The 16,322-nt window shown below is 40.4% G+C and overlaps 1 protein-coding gene across 3 annotated transcripts in view; it reads right to left on the reverse strand.

Moving 5' to 3' along the window:
* Positions 1-16,322, reverse strand: part of RTN4IP1 (reticulon 4 interacting protein 1) — a 24,138-nt gene continuing 7,816 nt past the window's right edge. The window contains exons 5-10 of one of the 3 annotated variants that reach the window (XR_011682254.1): positions 15,914-15,962; positions 14,262-14,398; positions 11,698-11,881; positions 10,271-10,363; positions 8,506-8,612; positions 1-134 (exon numbers count right to left, since the gene is read on the reverse strand). Coding sequence is in view for 2 of the 3 variants with exons in the window: in XM_071446814.1 (XP_071302915.1) it covers positions 18-134; positions 10,271-10,363; positions 11,698-11,881; positions 14,262-14,398; positions 15,914-15,962 (580 nt within the window). In the remaining variant the exon portion in view is untranslated. Of the gene's footprint in view, positions 8,613-10,270; positions 10,364-11,697; positions 11,882-14,261; positions 14,399-15,913; positions 15,963-16,322 lie in introns of all 3 variants that reach the window. The other 2 variants (XM_071446814.1, XM_071446821.1) reach the window with 2 other exon arrangements.

The raw sequence follows: 16,322 nt of genomic DNA on the forward strand, positions 1-16,322 counted from the left end.
TAATGATTAGAGATACTTTATTGTCTACTAATTACATTGATCACTGTTTTTCCACGTGCATGTCCTCCTTCCAACTTCAGAAAGGCCTCTGGAACTTCAGAAAATGAGAAGACTTCATCAATAACTGGCTGAATCTACAGAATAAAGAAAAAATGTCATTATATTAGGAATAAAGTAATGTATCACCCTCACACTTCAAAGCTGTATGAAGAAGGGGGGAGGGAGGTTTCTTTATGGTATTTAGGACAGAACTTGCCATGTAGCCACTAGCTTTTAAGATTTTTCAGGGATACCACTGCATCCAGAAGAAAGTTTTCTGCTGCTCTTTGCCCATGTTTTGAAACACCTCTTGAAGCCCTTACCTGGGGCCTCTCCCACTAATGTCACCACATAAGGTTTTAACTTGTACATCCTTTCAAACACTGACACCATGGTTTAACTTTTTGTTGTCCACAAAGATATACTTCCAGAAAGAATATTTTTTTTCCTCATATTTCTCTACTGGTTTTCTTGTTAAACTCAAGAATTCTCACAATGTCAGATATTTTTAAGATACCTATAAATCTGAAGCCTGTCTGCATCAGTACATGGCTCAGTACCCTCAAAAGACCACAAATGAAGTACAAAAAAATTGTCCACCAATGTTTGTTGCTGAATCATTTAACTACACTTGAAAATTCACCACTGTGTGTTCCAGGAGGCATAAATCATTATTAAGCCCAGCTTGCATCAACTGCTATTTTGACATTAATTTTCTAGAGTGGCCTTCTGGATTGTTTCAGATTCATTTCTAACAACAGTGAAACTACTTATTCACTCTCCCCATTATTAACTAAGGAGCCTGAAACCCCTATAAGCATTTTCTTTAGATGTCATAGTGTACCAACAGAAGCAGAAGAAATTTCAGCTCTTCTGAAAAATATTTGTCACTGCTGGTCCAAGGGAAGAGGTTATTTTCTACTGTCAGGTTCTGAGTCAGCATTCCAAATGCCAAAAAAATATTTGTCTACAGAATATTAATAATAAAAAATATTTGTCTACCTCTCACACCTCTTACCAAAGATCTGCCTACCTTGTGGTTAGTCCTTTACCTTGGATGCTGTAACACCAGCCCAGTGCATATCCTTGCACTGATGCACTGATCCTAATCCTCTTACCAGAGGAAAAATGATCAGTAAATGAGTCTGCAGCTAGTGCTTGCAGTGATGAAGATGTGAAGTACCAAAGATCCAAACACACTATTTACAGTGCTAGAAGATCCTTTTCACTTGTGTCAGGGAAAAAATATCTTCTGCATTTTCTTTATAGCATGCACCCTCTCTTGTTGAATAAGCCAGAACTGGTAATTTCTGCTGGCAGGACATGCTAGACAGAAAAGGAATACAGCAGCAATAAGGACACAAACAATGTGCAGCTCTGGAATGGTGCTGTCTTCCAAAAAGCTGCCTTGCTTTTACCACATGACAAAGGGTTTTGCTTTCAGATGTGCTGCTTAGAAGGTGAGTGTGCAGCACTACCAAGGAAAGGTTATCATACACACACTTTGCTAGCACCAGAGCTGACCACCCAGCACCCTCCCCAGCAGCACAACAAATGCTCTCTGATAGTTGTCCATGCTCAGGGAGGTCCTTTTCTTAGCTCTAATTTCCTCTTCATTTATACACTGTGCCTTACCTTGACATCCACTCCTTGCACTTAAATAACTACTGGCTTTGCTTGTATGATAGCAGTAATCCAAGACATCAGTACTCTAACTTGCACCACAGCATCCCCTAACTTCACTAGATTTTCCTTTTTGTTTTGTTAAGGCAAGCTTAGCCATAGTGTGAAACTTCACATGGCAGAAAATCAGGAATTAATGAACCCTCTCCAAAGAATGCATTAGAATTTGCAGACAAATAACTTTGAGAGCAACTGTGCAAAAAAATAAAGTCACCAAATCACCAAGTGCCTCAAAGTTGCCATGCAGCAAGGTATGAGGCTTAGTAATTATTTCCCTTGTTCTGCCTGGACAATGTCTGTAAACCAAGCCCCAGCAAACTCAGTAGCAACACATGGCAGAGGAGCCACAAAGACAGCCCAGCTGTGGAAGAAATGTTGGATATAAATGATCATGTTCAAGACAAACTCATGTCTGGTCAGCATTCAGCACAGAATAGAAATGTTGTCTTGGACATAAGCAAAGTCAGGGACGTGGACTCAAGGCAGCAAACCCACTGAATTAGACAATGGTTTGGGGTAAACTGAGCATCTGAGGGCAGCTGCAGCTGCTGTGACCATCAGGAGGAACGTGCTGCTGGTCAGTACTGACTGTTTTGAGGAAGACCAACCCTTGCTTTCATAGCAGATGCTTGGGAAAACACAGTTTAGGAACTTTGTTGAGCCAAGCACTTGTACAGTACTTATTGTTAGTGGCAGTTGTGTACAAAGCTGTGCTTCAATTAAGAGGGAAAAAAGAGATACAGAAACCCAGCCTGCTAGTGCATGGACACAGATGACCCTGACAAGCAACAGGCTAGGAGGAGAGGAAAAGTGTTCAGGGAAGAAAGCAGAGCAGCAGCACAAGGGATCTGAAGTGCAAGGGATTCCAGGGAAAGGCAGAAGTTAATTTCAGACATGTGCAGCAACTGAGAAAACATGAACAAGACACTTTAGTGTTCTAATCCATAGTCCCTTACTCTAGGTTGCAATTTACAACTCTGACAGAGTGAGGTATGTTACATCCTCAGCCTGCAGGGTAGAGTTTAAACCACTGCATTTGAAAAGTGGTGACACAGTGATTCAGAGGAGCCCTGAATTCAGCCTCACAGTTCAAAACACCGTGTGTATTGCAGCCACCACATGCTCAAAGCCCATCTGCTACATTGATGTAACCTCTAGCTTCATTTAAATGCTGGCTTTAGGCAGTGCTATAGAGAGACATGAATACCAAATTGATGATCCTGGCAATCTAGGGCATTAAACATTTTATCTGGCTGGCTGGACAGTCCCATTGTTTGAATAACCCTGAAAGGGCTGACCATGTTGCAGCACAGTGATTCACTCAGCCTTTACCATAATCCACTGACTAAGATAAAATTTCTTCCTGTGAACAGACAAACAAGTAGGGGAGCGTCTGCTGTTTGTTGAATGTGTGCTAATAAATGGAGATTAACTGGATAATAAAAACATTGCCTATTTACAGCCACGCATCAGTTCCTTGCCAGAGGACACCTATTTGTTCAGGGAAAAGGGATTAAACTAAAGTCTGGGAGAGAAAGGATTACACATACCCACATTGAAATGTTTATCTGAAAACAGATTGGGCCTGAAAGGTATTTTCTTCCTCTTCATTCTCTCCAATGCAGGACATACTATAGAAATGAATCTCAGGTCTCTTGCAATGAACTCGTGTTTGGAAAAATAAAAAGAGTAATTGCTGATGCTGATGAAGGCTATCCCTACACACATCACAGAGGGGTGTCCCAGCCACTCCAGCTCTGAATGCAGTAGGCAGTGAACAGCACTGGCAGGAGTTGACTGCTCAGCAGGAACACACTCTGATCATGGCAGAGTCAGGCCCACCCTTGGAGGTCGCGCCTTCTGCGGTGCCAAGGACGCAGTTTTAGTTTATCAGGAGGGGACAAGTGAGAAAACATGAAAGGAATGAAGAACGGCTTCGACGCTCATAATAGCGATAGGTGACTCCAGTAAGTGCGGAGCTTTTTCCTGCCACTGGAGGGAGAGCGAGAGCCTTGAACGTCTCAGGAGAGCGACGAAGCGAGCGCAAGCCTGGCTCAGAGCAGAAGGACAAACGTGCCGTCTCTCAGAGGACAGTGACAGTGCACTGGCTCTCTTCCAGCTCTGCACAGGAGGGCCGTGGCAGAGCTGCCGGGCAGCCTTGCTTGGGAGATGCCTCCCGCCTTCCTCTGCCTTGGTGAGGCTGCTTAGGCTCCCATCCACCACCCTCCAGGCAAGGAACTTGCACAAGCACAGAACAAAAGCTGGAATATGTGCCACCAGACAGAGTCCTCCCGAGGGCTTGCTGTAATGGAAAAGACCTGCCTGCTGATCTGACTAGCTGAGTTCACAGGCAAAGGCCATCTTCCTCCAGAAATTACCACCGGGCCTAAATGCAGCCCAGGAGCACAAATGCAGAGCTTTAGAGTCTCCTTTGGTCTTTAGTGAGTCTCCTCATCAATGTCAACAAGAATTGTGAAGAGAAATCATTAAAAAGAACAGTCCTTGTCCTGGAACTAAACAATTGGTTATCCATTTGTTACTTTATTGTCATCCTATGGGGAAAAAAGATGCTGTTTTGGGACACTCCTACTTTAGCTGAGCATCTTCGCTGCTGTACTCCTGTTCCATGCTCCTTGGATCCAAATCTCACTCCTTTCTTCATTCCTTCTTCCCCTTGAAATGGCATTCATGGCAATGCATGCTGAGCCTCGTACTGCTTGCCAACAAGGTCAACAAGGGCTATGGGCAGCTCTCACTGAAGACAAAGAATGAAGTCCTTACCTTCTGCAAGAGCTGCTTCTGGTCACATCTTGTACAGGTAGCTTTGCAACTGCACAGTGCCAGCATAGAATTGCAGCATGGTTTGGGTTGGAAAGGACCTTTAAAGGCCATTCAGTCCAGCTCCCCCTGCCATAGGCAGGGACACCTTCCACTAGACCAGACTGCTCAGAGGCCCATCTTTGAATGTTCTGTAAAAAGCCTTCCTTGCTGTGTTTTTTATGAACTTGTGTTTCAGAGAATACGCACTTTCATCCATGAGCACATTAAAGGACAGCACATACATGATATTTCTGTCCCAAATACCTAAGAGAAGTAAAACTGAGCAAACAATACACTCATAACAAAAATGGTGCTGCAGTGGTTAACACATGGGAATGGAAGGCAAATGTTCCAGGGTCGAATCCCACAACCTCTTACCAACAACTGCATTATCAGGTCTTATATGTTTGGCTAATAAGCCAAAGTACATTATTTTATATCAAATCTCTAACAGCAGCCCACAGGAACTCATATATATCATGTACAATTATTAAAATGCTAGCAGAAAAATCCCAGTTAAGAAGGCTATCAGGGTACAGTTCAGAGTGTAGAAAAGGCTTCAAAATCTCTTGTTTGTTAATTAGCCCTGGCAGAACAGCTTCTACAGAACACAATAAAGAGCAGTAAGAAACTGGGATAAGCCCAGAACTGCAATGTGTGCCAGCCTAGCCCAAGTTTAAATCAGTAGAAATAAGGAAGTTGCTGGATTTAGTTACATACAGGACCATGTTAAAAACTGTTAACTAAAGGAAAGCACAATTAACCTCTTCTAGAATCCCTGGTAAGGCACATTCTTGGTAGTTATCCTGATATTTATGCTGGTAATTAAAGCAATCTAGGTCAATGTCACCATATACTTAAGGCAGAACCAACTTTGGTACAGTTAAATATAAACACATTTACATATGAAAGCCTATCATATATAGAGATTAGAACATTAGTCCTGCATGATCCACATCTTCCCAGTCTCAGCAAACTAAACTCACAGCAGACAAGGGCTGCCTTGTCTGCACTTTATCCTGCACTAGGCACAATTCCCTCCTACACCAGGAGGCCAGAGCTCAGAACACCAGGCCTGACTTACCACACAATTTACAATTACATCAGGTTAAGGGAACACATCTGATTAAATGCCTGGTAGGTGATGACGCTTTCTTTTCCGGACCTCACCGTGGTGTAAGTGAATTTACATATTGAAACCCTATTTCCCCACAGGATACAAAGTTTCCATTGGTGCCCTTCACAGATACTTTGTGATGTATCACACACACAGAGCTCAGAGGGAAGGGAGCAGGTATGTTTTAATAAAAATCACAGCGGCTTGTTTTTGGTGGCCATGACAAAATGCAGATAGAGGTTCTTTTTGGAAGAGAAAGGGCTGAACAGAGCTTTTGGCAACCCCTCCTTGGTCAACATCTCTGTGGTCTAGCCAACCAACCTGGCAAACAAATGCACTGCAACAAGAAAACACAAAATTAAAAAAGTAAAAAAAAGGTGCAAGCTTTGCAATTTAGCATGAAGAAAGAAGGTCATCAGAACAAGTATGAGTGACTTCCCATGAGAGTGGGAAGAAGGACTGATCTCTAGTTAATGGAGACATTTAAGTGTAGAAACCCCTATACTTAGGTACCCTAGTGCCTTTTTCAGAGAGACTAAAGCAGGTACCACACAAGGGCAAGTTCTCAGGTATCCTACGATACCTTAGCAGAGTCAAAGTCTGGAATTACTGTAGAGAAGGCCACATCTATAGATGCCATGTTTGGAGAACATTCAAGGACTCAGTGTTGCATTCACTGTTTGATATTCATAGAGCTGAGAGAAATGCAACTGCAATAAGGGCCAGGGGAAAAGTTATTTGCAGAGCTGCAACAAAATGAATTGGAAGCAAATCAACGCACAGGTTAGGATACAGAGTCCAGAAGCTGTTATGCCCTAATGGCCATCCAAACAATTCTCAGAACCCATGGCATGTCAAAGTGGATGACCATATCCATCCATTTGTGTTATTTACTTCCTGAATAGGAAAGACCAGGAACAGAAGACAATTAAATTCCTCATTTTAACAAGGTATCTCAGAGCAAATCATCAAAGGTGAATAAAGGGCATTTGCCCTCATTAGTAGATCAAGAAATTATGGTAGCAAAAGGTTATGTGATTTGTTCAGAATTGCACAAGAAGGCAGCAGCAGGGCCAAAGAACAGTCAGAATCCTGCCCCCTAAACCAAAGCATCTAGTGCCTTCAGCAAAATGTAAAACCAACACTACTCACAAATTACATTAATAAAGGCAGGCACTTGTTCTTCCTAAGGGTGCCTGTGCTGGAACATCTATCTAAAAAGGAAATATCAGAGAGAATGACCTATTCATTTCATGATTGGAGACTCTGACGTTCAGCTTTCCTTCTGCAAAAACAACTTTCACCCATCAGACCATCTGATGCAACAATGCTCTGAAGGAAACAGTATTAAGTCACCAGAAACACTGCACACACACTTGTACTGCATTTAAATAGCACTGAATTAAAATTAAAAAGTCACTTTTCTGTTGGTCTTAGGATGACCCCACATCCTATTATAGTCCTGGCAAGAACACACAACACACTCAGTGCTCCTGCCTGTGACACTAAGGAGTCTTCTGAGCCAGCTTTCCTCCACCAGGTTTCAAAAAGACAAAGTAACTGCTCAGTTATGAGTTAGAGGCTTCTACCAACTTAAATACTTACATGAATTTAGCCTATTTTCAGCAAGGACTATATGACATGTCCTGAGGAGGAAAATGCTGGGCAAGCAGCAAAAACCAACACTGTCAATCTTAAATCCACAACACTGACCACAAATACACCAAATTAATTCCTAACAAGCCTTTCAGTGATGATGCTTCACTGAACAGTGTGCCAGCAGATCTGTATCCTGAATTAAAGGTTCTGTTGATTTCAGCTGTCTTAAGATGAGAATTGTAATTCACCAGGAACATTCTACCATGGAAAGAGATACAGAGCTGACATGGGCTTTGTCAACTCATTTGGTGGAGCCCACATTAAGCCAGTCATAATTAACTGCTGAAATTCAAACCACAAGAGGGATTCTCCAGCAGTTTAGAAAATAGCCAGTCTCTCTAAAATTTGTCAAGGAAATACTGGGTTTTTTCCATGCCCATAATTGTTGTAGCAGCCTCCCAGCCCCTGAGTCTTGCAATAGTTTCTTTGCAAGATGTCCATCTGCAAGGCAGAGAAAACAGCTTGTAAACTGAGAATGGTTCTGCAATTCCCAGACCTGACTGATGTGCAGGTAAATTACACAAAGAAAATTACTCTCTTTTCTTGTACTACCAACTCATCAAATCCTCTCCTTTGCTTCCCCATTAAAAAAAGGCTGTTAAAAGAACTCCTCCTCAGAGCTGACATTTTGCAAATCTCTATTCCTTGCTGCATAGATCATCCAGGTGAAAACCAAGTAACTTTAAACAAAATTGCTTATTCTTCATCCACTGAAGGATTAAGAACCCTTTTGCTTTCACAAAGGAATATGATGAACTCATCAGAGCTAAAAATCTCTGTTTGTGCAGAAGGACTGTCAAATCAAAATTATCTGTAAATGCTTCATAGATATGCTCTTCAACGCTTCACTTACTGTAACATCTCTTTAAACCATCATCTCTTTTTAATTTCTTACATTTAATCCCCCCATATAACTTATTCCTGGAAAAAAAGCCTCTTGTTTCCAGGAGCTTTCTAATTGCTCTCTTACTCATTTCATACAATCTCAAAATTAAGATGTCTTTAACAGAAAATACTTAAATGAAAAAAAAACCCCTGCATTACTCAAAAATATTCACTCAAAGGTAACAAGTACAACTACATGAGCTCAGTTTGCTGGCTTCCCCAAGCTTCTTGAAACACTTCATTGCTTTCTGCTTTTATTTCTCCTTTATTCTTTCCTATCCAAACACAAACATTTCACTTACTTATAGGAAATTGTGGTACAATTTCTCCAGTGATTCTCTCCTGCCTTTTTTCCCAAACACCTACTCTTCTGAATGGATGGTCTGTCCTTTTACGAGAACTCTTGTGTCTAAACAAGAAAGGTCATAGTCTCATTAATATCTGTCTAAATGGAACACAACTGAGTCTTATAAAATCCCGATGACAGCTCAGATGTTTACAACATTGCACAAAATAGAGTAAAATGCTGCTAGAATAATGACTCTGCAGACAAACAGCCTGACATTAGGGACCTGTTTTTGCACAGAGAATAAAAGACCAAGCAAACATCTTTGTCCTCATGATCATCTTTACAGCCAGAAGTACATCAGGACGTTCATGCATGTCTGACGTACATTTGAAGTGGCATTGCAATTCACCTGGCCAGGTTATTAAGCCCTATCTCTATTGCATAAACAGCTGTTTCCCAAGAGGCTTTCATGAGCATGGTCTGCATTTGTTTTGCATACAAGGTAGAAGCAGAACACAAAACAAATTGCAACTGGCTGAGAACAGGACAAATGGTAAAAACAAAGACAAGGGCATTTCTTTTTCTTAGACACTTATAATTTAGCAGTGTGACTGAATACAATCACAGGATGAGGACCTTTTACAGCTTCTTTCTTGACCACAGGATTATGCCTACAGCACTGGACATAATACAAAGCAGAGAATTTTTTATTCTTAGCAGCCACACTGAGGTGGCAAAACAGAAGCAATCAGGTCTTCAGTACAAGAACAGTTTATTGACTCTTCTCCAAACTCTGGAACATATTGCATACCCAAAAAGGGGGATCAACACTCAGACTTTGAGAGATCTAAATTTTACTAATATGCACAAATTTTGAGCACAAGATGGCAGTTCACATACTGGAATTTACCAGCAGTCATGACAGACTCTGCTTACTCTTCTGCTTATCTACCACATGGAAAGATTAACAGCAGTTGTCCATATTCTCTACTCTTGGGTAATTTCATGTTGCCAAAATTCCCAAAGAGGACACTGCTGGGGCCTATTTCACCACACAATCCAAAACACAGGAAATCAACTGATCACTCCCACAATATATTTTGTAACAAGCTCATAAACCTGAAAAGATCACAAAAGCAGACTTAATCTGTCTTGGCTTTTTCCCCCCAAGTCCACTAGGATTCCCCAGAAGCTTATGAATGCTCACAATATTCCAAGTCCCTGTGCTGAATTAGCACAAACATCAGAACCTGCAGCACTGAAATAATGAAAAACAAGATTCTTGTCACCACTCTGCCAATGGAGATCATCTATTACCTGGGAATAACCAGAATATTCTAGTTCTGAGCAAACCATGGGCAGGACAGCCAACCATCCAGGCTAAGCAATTTTGCATATGCAGATAAACAGCCATGTTTATTCTGCCCAAATGAACCAACTGAGACCTCTTAAAACATAGTTTTCATGTAGAGTTCATATTAAATTATTCCCACTGGCAAAAATAAACAATCACTGGACATTACTCCTTGTAACTTTGTAAGCTTTGTGTTGTTAAAAAGTATGCTCAAGAAGGCCAAGGCAGAACAGTCTTAAGCATTACAAACTCCAAAATTCCTTGCAAAAGGCACAAGTTAGAAACTGGAACAAGTGGATTTTTAACCAGTTTTCCTTACCATGACTCTCAGAACACTTTATTACTCAACAGTGAACTACACCATTTTTGAGTCCAAGCAGCATCTCCTTCAGCACAAATACCCAAGTAACCAGTACTGACATACCTTTCCAGAATCAACCAGTTCTGCTATTTCATCCAAACTTGGGCCACTCGGCATGAAAAATGCCCACCGATAATGGACTCCTTTAAGGAGATGCTGCAAGAAAGATCACAAATCTCTTAAAATATAATGAGAGCAAACTGAAATGGGAACTAAAATTAATGACAGAACCTCTGAAGAAGTAACTTAAGGAAAAGATATGGAAATTATATGCTAGTGTCTGAAAAAAACAGCACCTAAGCATATGGATTGAATGTACAAACCATGATGTTGTGTTACCACAATAGGATCAGGGTGAATTGTGTGTCCAATTGCACAAGTCAGCTAGTAGAGAAAAACAATTACCTTGTCTCTGCAGCTAGAAACAGCATTATTGGTTACATAAGAGAGAAATGGTGTTATGTGTTCCTGTACACTCAAAACAGGGGTGAAATAAACCCATCAATGTAACATTTAGAACCTTCCACTTCAGTATCAGTGACTTCATTTTCCACCATAATATCTGCCAAGTCATCACCATCCAACGACAGATGGCAGCTCACATGAAAAGCATTTTGGGAAGATCTCACACGCACAAGTCAAGAGCATCTCCTCCAAGTAAGTCATTACAGGAATAAAAGACATCATCTGCCAAAGAGATGATTTTTATATATGGCATAGGATCCTCTTCATCATGGAAACATGCACACTGAGAAATAAAATTACATTATTTCTTCCCCACTTTTTCATTTTGTCTTTGGGCTTTCTTGAGAAGGTACTGCTGCAGGACTTAAAATCCCATTCAGCCAAGCCTTTGCAGGAATACCATAGCAACTGCTTAAAAAGCATTCATTTGGAGAGCAAGTACACAAGCATAGGGAAGAAAGAGAAAAGTTCTAAAAAGCCCCACTGCTCTGGCCACTGGCAGAATGTTTTAAGATCCACTTATGAAAACTAGAAAAATCAGTATCACCATCTAGACACATGAGCATGAAAGAGATGAAAGACTTCCTAGCCCCCCTCCACCACGCTTGTTACACTCTGGTGCTGGAACAGGATGAAGAGAATCAGTCATAGAACAATGTTCTGAGAGAAAGCCTGACCAGCCTAAAGCAAGTAACAAAAGTGCCCTCGCTGCAGTGAGGCAGGGATTTGCTGTGTTTACTATGAAACCCTGGCTGTCAGCAGGACTCACTAGGGAGGCCATATGGAAAAGGCCACAATGGAAAGCACAATAAGGAATCAAACTTCAAAGCTCCCCAAACTACTACATACCCCCAGAAGCACCACCCCAACACATTTCAGTGCAAGAAAGAAAGAATAGTATACTTAATGACATATGAGGACAATGCAACAGCTGCCTCTCCATGAGCTCTGACTGACATCCAAGCCACAGAGGCAGTCACTAAAGTACTACAAAATAAAAAAGCACATAGGATTTTGTCAAATACCTTTAGGGTTTTGGAACCAACAGTGACTCCTGTTTGCAACATGCCATCAGCCACTCCAAGTCTGTCCATATTGATCAGGAAAGGTGTCACTAAAGTAACATATGTTGCTCCTGACCATTTCTTCAAGAGATCTAGCGCCCACTTCTCAGTGGATCCACCAACATTATCTAGGATAAAATCAAACCTGCAGACATACAAAGAACAGGTTTAAAATCTTGATATGGGAAAAATAACTTCACTGTAATTAAGCTAATTAATAGCAGAAATCAGCTATAGTCCACATTTTTACATGTCACTGAAAAGCAAAACAAATCAGCCTGCAAGATAGCAGCAAGAAAGTCCCAGGACTTCAGAAAAGTCCCAGCTTAATGAACAACGGGATTTAAATTTACAGGTTATTGCCTAGTCACTGTGCAGCAGACACAGGCTATTTAGAAAGTACACTTGAACACCAAAAAGCAAACTTAGAGCTCTAGAAGGCTTTAAGCAAGTACAGAAAGTAGCTGTGCATCTATCTCTTCAGCCCTCCCACAGGGACTACTGGAACAGTCCTGAGGTCTAGCACTGAACAATATGGCATGTACATGTAAAAACCAGTCTGGACTCATGCCCTCAACTAGGAACTGCTCTTGTACATGCTGTACTCAACAAAAGTCAGTTCCAGTGGCTAAAATTACATAAACAAATTATTCTACTAACCCTTATTTCCTCACATATTTTCTGTGACCCAGTTCTCAGCCTCACTTCTCCAAGTTTTTTTTTTTTTTTTTTGCTTCCTGATTTATTTAGGGGCCATTCTACCTCTCCTGACAGCTCTTTTCGTCACATCTACCTATTTAACATTAAACCTAACAATGCAAAGGAACTAAAACCTTCCCCCATGGAATGGGTATATGGAGCCTCTGGCAAAAAGCCACAGTTTCAGTGTTCCTTCTCATTATACCAGCATGTGAGCCTGTAAAGGCTGAATAGGGCAATAGGGAGCTATGCACCTGTTCTGTTAAATGCACAACTCATTCTCATTTGTAAATTTCCAGCAATCTCCAGATTGCAATAGATATGTATATACACATACCTCCAATCTAAATAATCTAAAAATATGAGAGAAAGTACATACTGCAAATTAAATAGAAAAGTCCTTATTTCTCTGGAATGATGGCTTTGCTGCCTGTCTTCCAAGGTGTTATTTCATGTTTAAAGTTCAGTTCATGTAACAGATGCCAGCAAGAGAAGACCATGAAAAGTAATGCTCCTGGAAAGAGTAGCTGACTGTGGGTTCTGAAGAGTCAGTACAACTGCAAAGGGAACAACCCACTCAGTAGAGCTGACTGACCAGCCTAGCTGCACCATTAAACTGCACCCCAGGACACTGTTGTTGATGTCCCTTAGAAAGGGTCCCTCACTAGAATAGGTGTTTAACATTTAAAGTGTTCACAAAGGCAAATTTTGCCCCAGCTGCAAAGTCCATCCTGCTGTACAGACAGTGTCACTGCCCTCAGGCCTGCTGACAATCACACTACAGTTAAAGGGCACATGGCTTCTTAGCACAGTTACCAGCAAAATTTTTCCACAGATCAAGTAGCTTCTATTTCCCCTCCCAGAAAGTTAGCTCAATCTAACTAAAAAGAGCAGTGTAAATACCATATTCAAATACATGTCACAGTAGACTACATTTAAACAGATGGGAAGATGACAAAAGCAAAAAATACTTCTGTTCTAGAGAAAAATCCAAGGCTAGTTTAAACATAGCTGCTGTGACAAGATAAATGTGATTGTTTTTCAGAGGTATTCTGTATCCAATGTTACAGAATAGAAATTTACTCCCAGTTGCACTGCACAGTGGCAAGTCACTGCTCCTTCATGATATAGTTCTTTCCTCTACAAGATCAAGTTTATACTTACCAGCTTCGCTCAGGATTTCAGAGATTTATTTCAATTTATTCATGCATTGTATATTCTCCAAGATACTTGGATGGAAGCTACAAAACTGTTCATATTACAGTCACTGAAGAGAAGCACATGGAAGTGAGCTTGTCTCCCAATTAACTAGCTTAGTGTTACAATGAAATCTGTGCTGGGCATACTCACTTGCAAACTGCATTCAAAAAGGTGAACCTACTTCACAAAATAATGCTTTAGAAACAGGGGGAAAAATTTAGGGAGTTCTGATAGAGTCAAGCAATCAAAAGGCAGAAGGTCTGACCACAAACTCCTTCATTGTTCTCATCTTATTCCAGGAGTTCCATACTGTTGTCTCCTTAGCACAAAAGTTTCATACCTCCTTGGTGTTTCTCATGGGCAGCTCCTCACAGCACTGACTCTTTCCTCTTCACAAAGCAGCCACTGACTCCAGTTCTCTTCTCAACCTGCCACCCACTCTTTTATAGCATCTTCTTCTCATTGGTTACAGCTGTGGCCTGGTAAAGTCAGGCCTGTTCCTAATCTTTGATAATTGGCCCAGGTGCAACTCCCAAGGGGTAAGATTACTCTCTACACTATCTTTATTTTCTTATATTCTATCCCCCTACACTTGATCTCAGTATTAAAGCAACACAAATACTCACAAGGGTAATGTTTTAAGCTGCTCTTCCAGATTTCCAGATTTATAATCAATCACATCATCTGCTCCAAGCTTTTTCACCAGTGTGCTGGCATCATGAGAGCAAACTGCTGTCACATGAGCATCCCAGGCCTTCATTAGCTAAAAGCAAGTATAAAAAAAAAGTCCAAAGATTAAAATTTAGTGAAATATTGAGAACAATTTGAAAAGCCAAAGTCTCATTATATTTATATAACAAATGAGCACCTTTAATAGGGACTGGAGAGACTGTTCCAATACAGGATAATTTGTCACAAATCCCACAGACAAAATAATGGCTAGAATTTATCAATATTTAAGGTGGCTGTGGGGAGGGAGGAGTTGGTGTGAAGGAAAGAGTGTGGGGTTTTTTTAATGCCACTGAAAGATACCAGGTCTCATGAAAAATAAGGCTCTCAGTTTACCATCTGTATGTTTAGTCTATCAGCTAAACATACACCAAGAGATACTGTCCAAGTTGCCAATCAACCAAACTGGCACCAGATGTACCATTAAATATTATTAAATATGCCCTTTAAGTATTTCATATTACTGCAAATAGGTTAAGTACTAGTAAAAAGAAAAAGAAGGAAATAATGTCTGATTTATCACAGGGACAATATCAGGTTATCTTCTACTCCAAAAGCTATAGCAAAGTAAAGGATTTTTGCTAGTTATTTATCTCTTTTGGCATCTCATTTTTTCATTCACACTAACACTTTTTACCTTTATTCCAGGTTAATTAACTTAGTTTATCCAGGATTGATCAGTTACAAATTGTAACTAGTCAGTAGCTGGTCAGCCTTTCATACTAAAAGTCACCTGCTTCATCAAAGATCAGGCAAATAGCATACCACAAAAAATTCTGCTGTAAACCTCTTTAAAACCACTGTGCTTATGGCCTAGTAACACAGAAAGCAGTGATGCAATCACCCAACTTCTGTATTTTTTATAATCTTGAGAGAAAGATTTTTCAGCATGAGATGATAGTAATTAGAATCAAAACTCCCAAATTAACTGAGAGCATGAAAGAGGATGTTCCACAACTAATGAAGTAACAAAAGAGCATGTTGACTTTCCAAAGTTTAGAGCTACTGAACAGACAGACAAAAAGGCAGCAAGGCAAAGACAGTGAGGGAAAGTAAATCTAAGCCTCTGTGCTTTACAGCCACTGCACACAAAAGCCTGATGGCCTCTCACATCATTTGACCAGCTACAGCAGTTGTGGTAGGTGACATTCTCCATCAGTTTTCCCACTCATACACCAAGTTCTGCTCCTATTTAGAGCACAGAGCTGAATGAAAGATAATAAGAACAGCCTACATATTTCAACTTACACCAATCAGAGATTTCCTGCACCCAAATTGTGAAATGTGATCTTACACCCAACTCCTTTCTTTGAAAGTCCCTATTTCCTACTTTAAAATAATACAACATAATAAACGGAAAGCAATAAATCTGAAAATACTTGACTTTTGGAAATATCAATCTTCTCAATCAGGCAGACTGATCTTGCTATTAATCTTGCTATATAGAGAGCTTGCTATTTCTCTATTCCTTTTCTCAATTCCCCTGCTGTTATTTTTTTTCATACTGAAATGCTTGAAGATTAATCCTGGGCATGCTGGATAATATTACCTGTACAGCAAATGTACCAACTCCTCCTGAAGCTCCTAATATTAATATTCTGTAAGAGAAAATTAAAATATATTTAATAGTTCTTTAAATAAACTCTGGAGTAATTATGTATTCTAATGTTTATTATACACCTCTGACGCTGAATTATTTTTAGCAAAAGATTGGTTTGGTCATTCAATGTTATTCAAGAGTGGTTAACTGCTCAGATAGCCAAAAATGTGACTTAACATTGCTGATCATGTGTCCTGTGCCAAAAACATTATCTCAGCACAGCCAAAGAGACTTCCTCATATGTCCTTTCTTCTAAATGCAGGCAGTGGAGCTGTCAGGTAGTAGCACTTCTATCACTCAAAACTCCTGCACCTGTCCTCACTTTCCCAAATGTAATTGTTTCGTTTGGGACAAAATC

Source organism: Agelaius tricolor, unplaced genomic scaffold (genome assembly GCF_023055355.1).
Source record: "Agelaius tricolor isolate 1412-34295 unplaced genomic scaffold, bAgeTri1.0.p SCAF_1, whole genome shotgun sequence".
Classification (NCBI taxonomy): Eukaryota; Metazoa; Chordata; class Aves; order Passeriformes; family Icteridae; genus Agelaius; species Agelaius tricolor.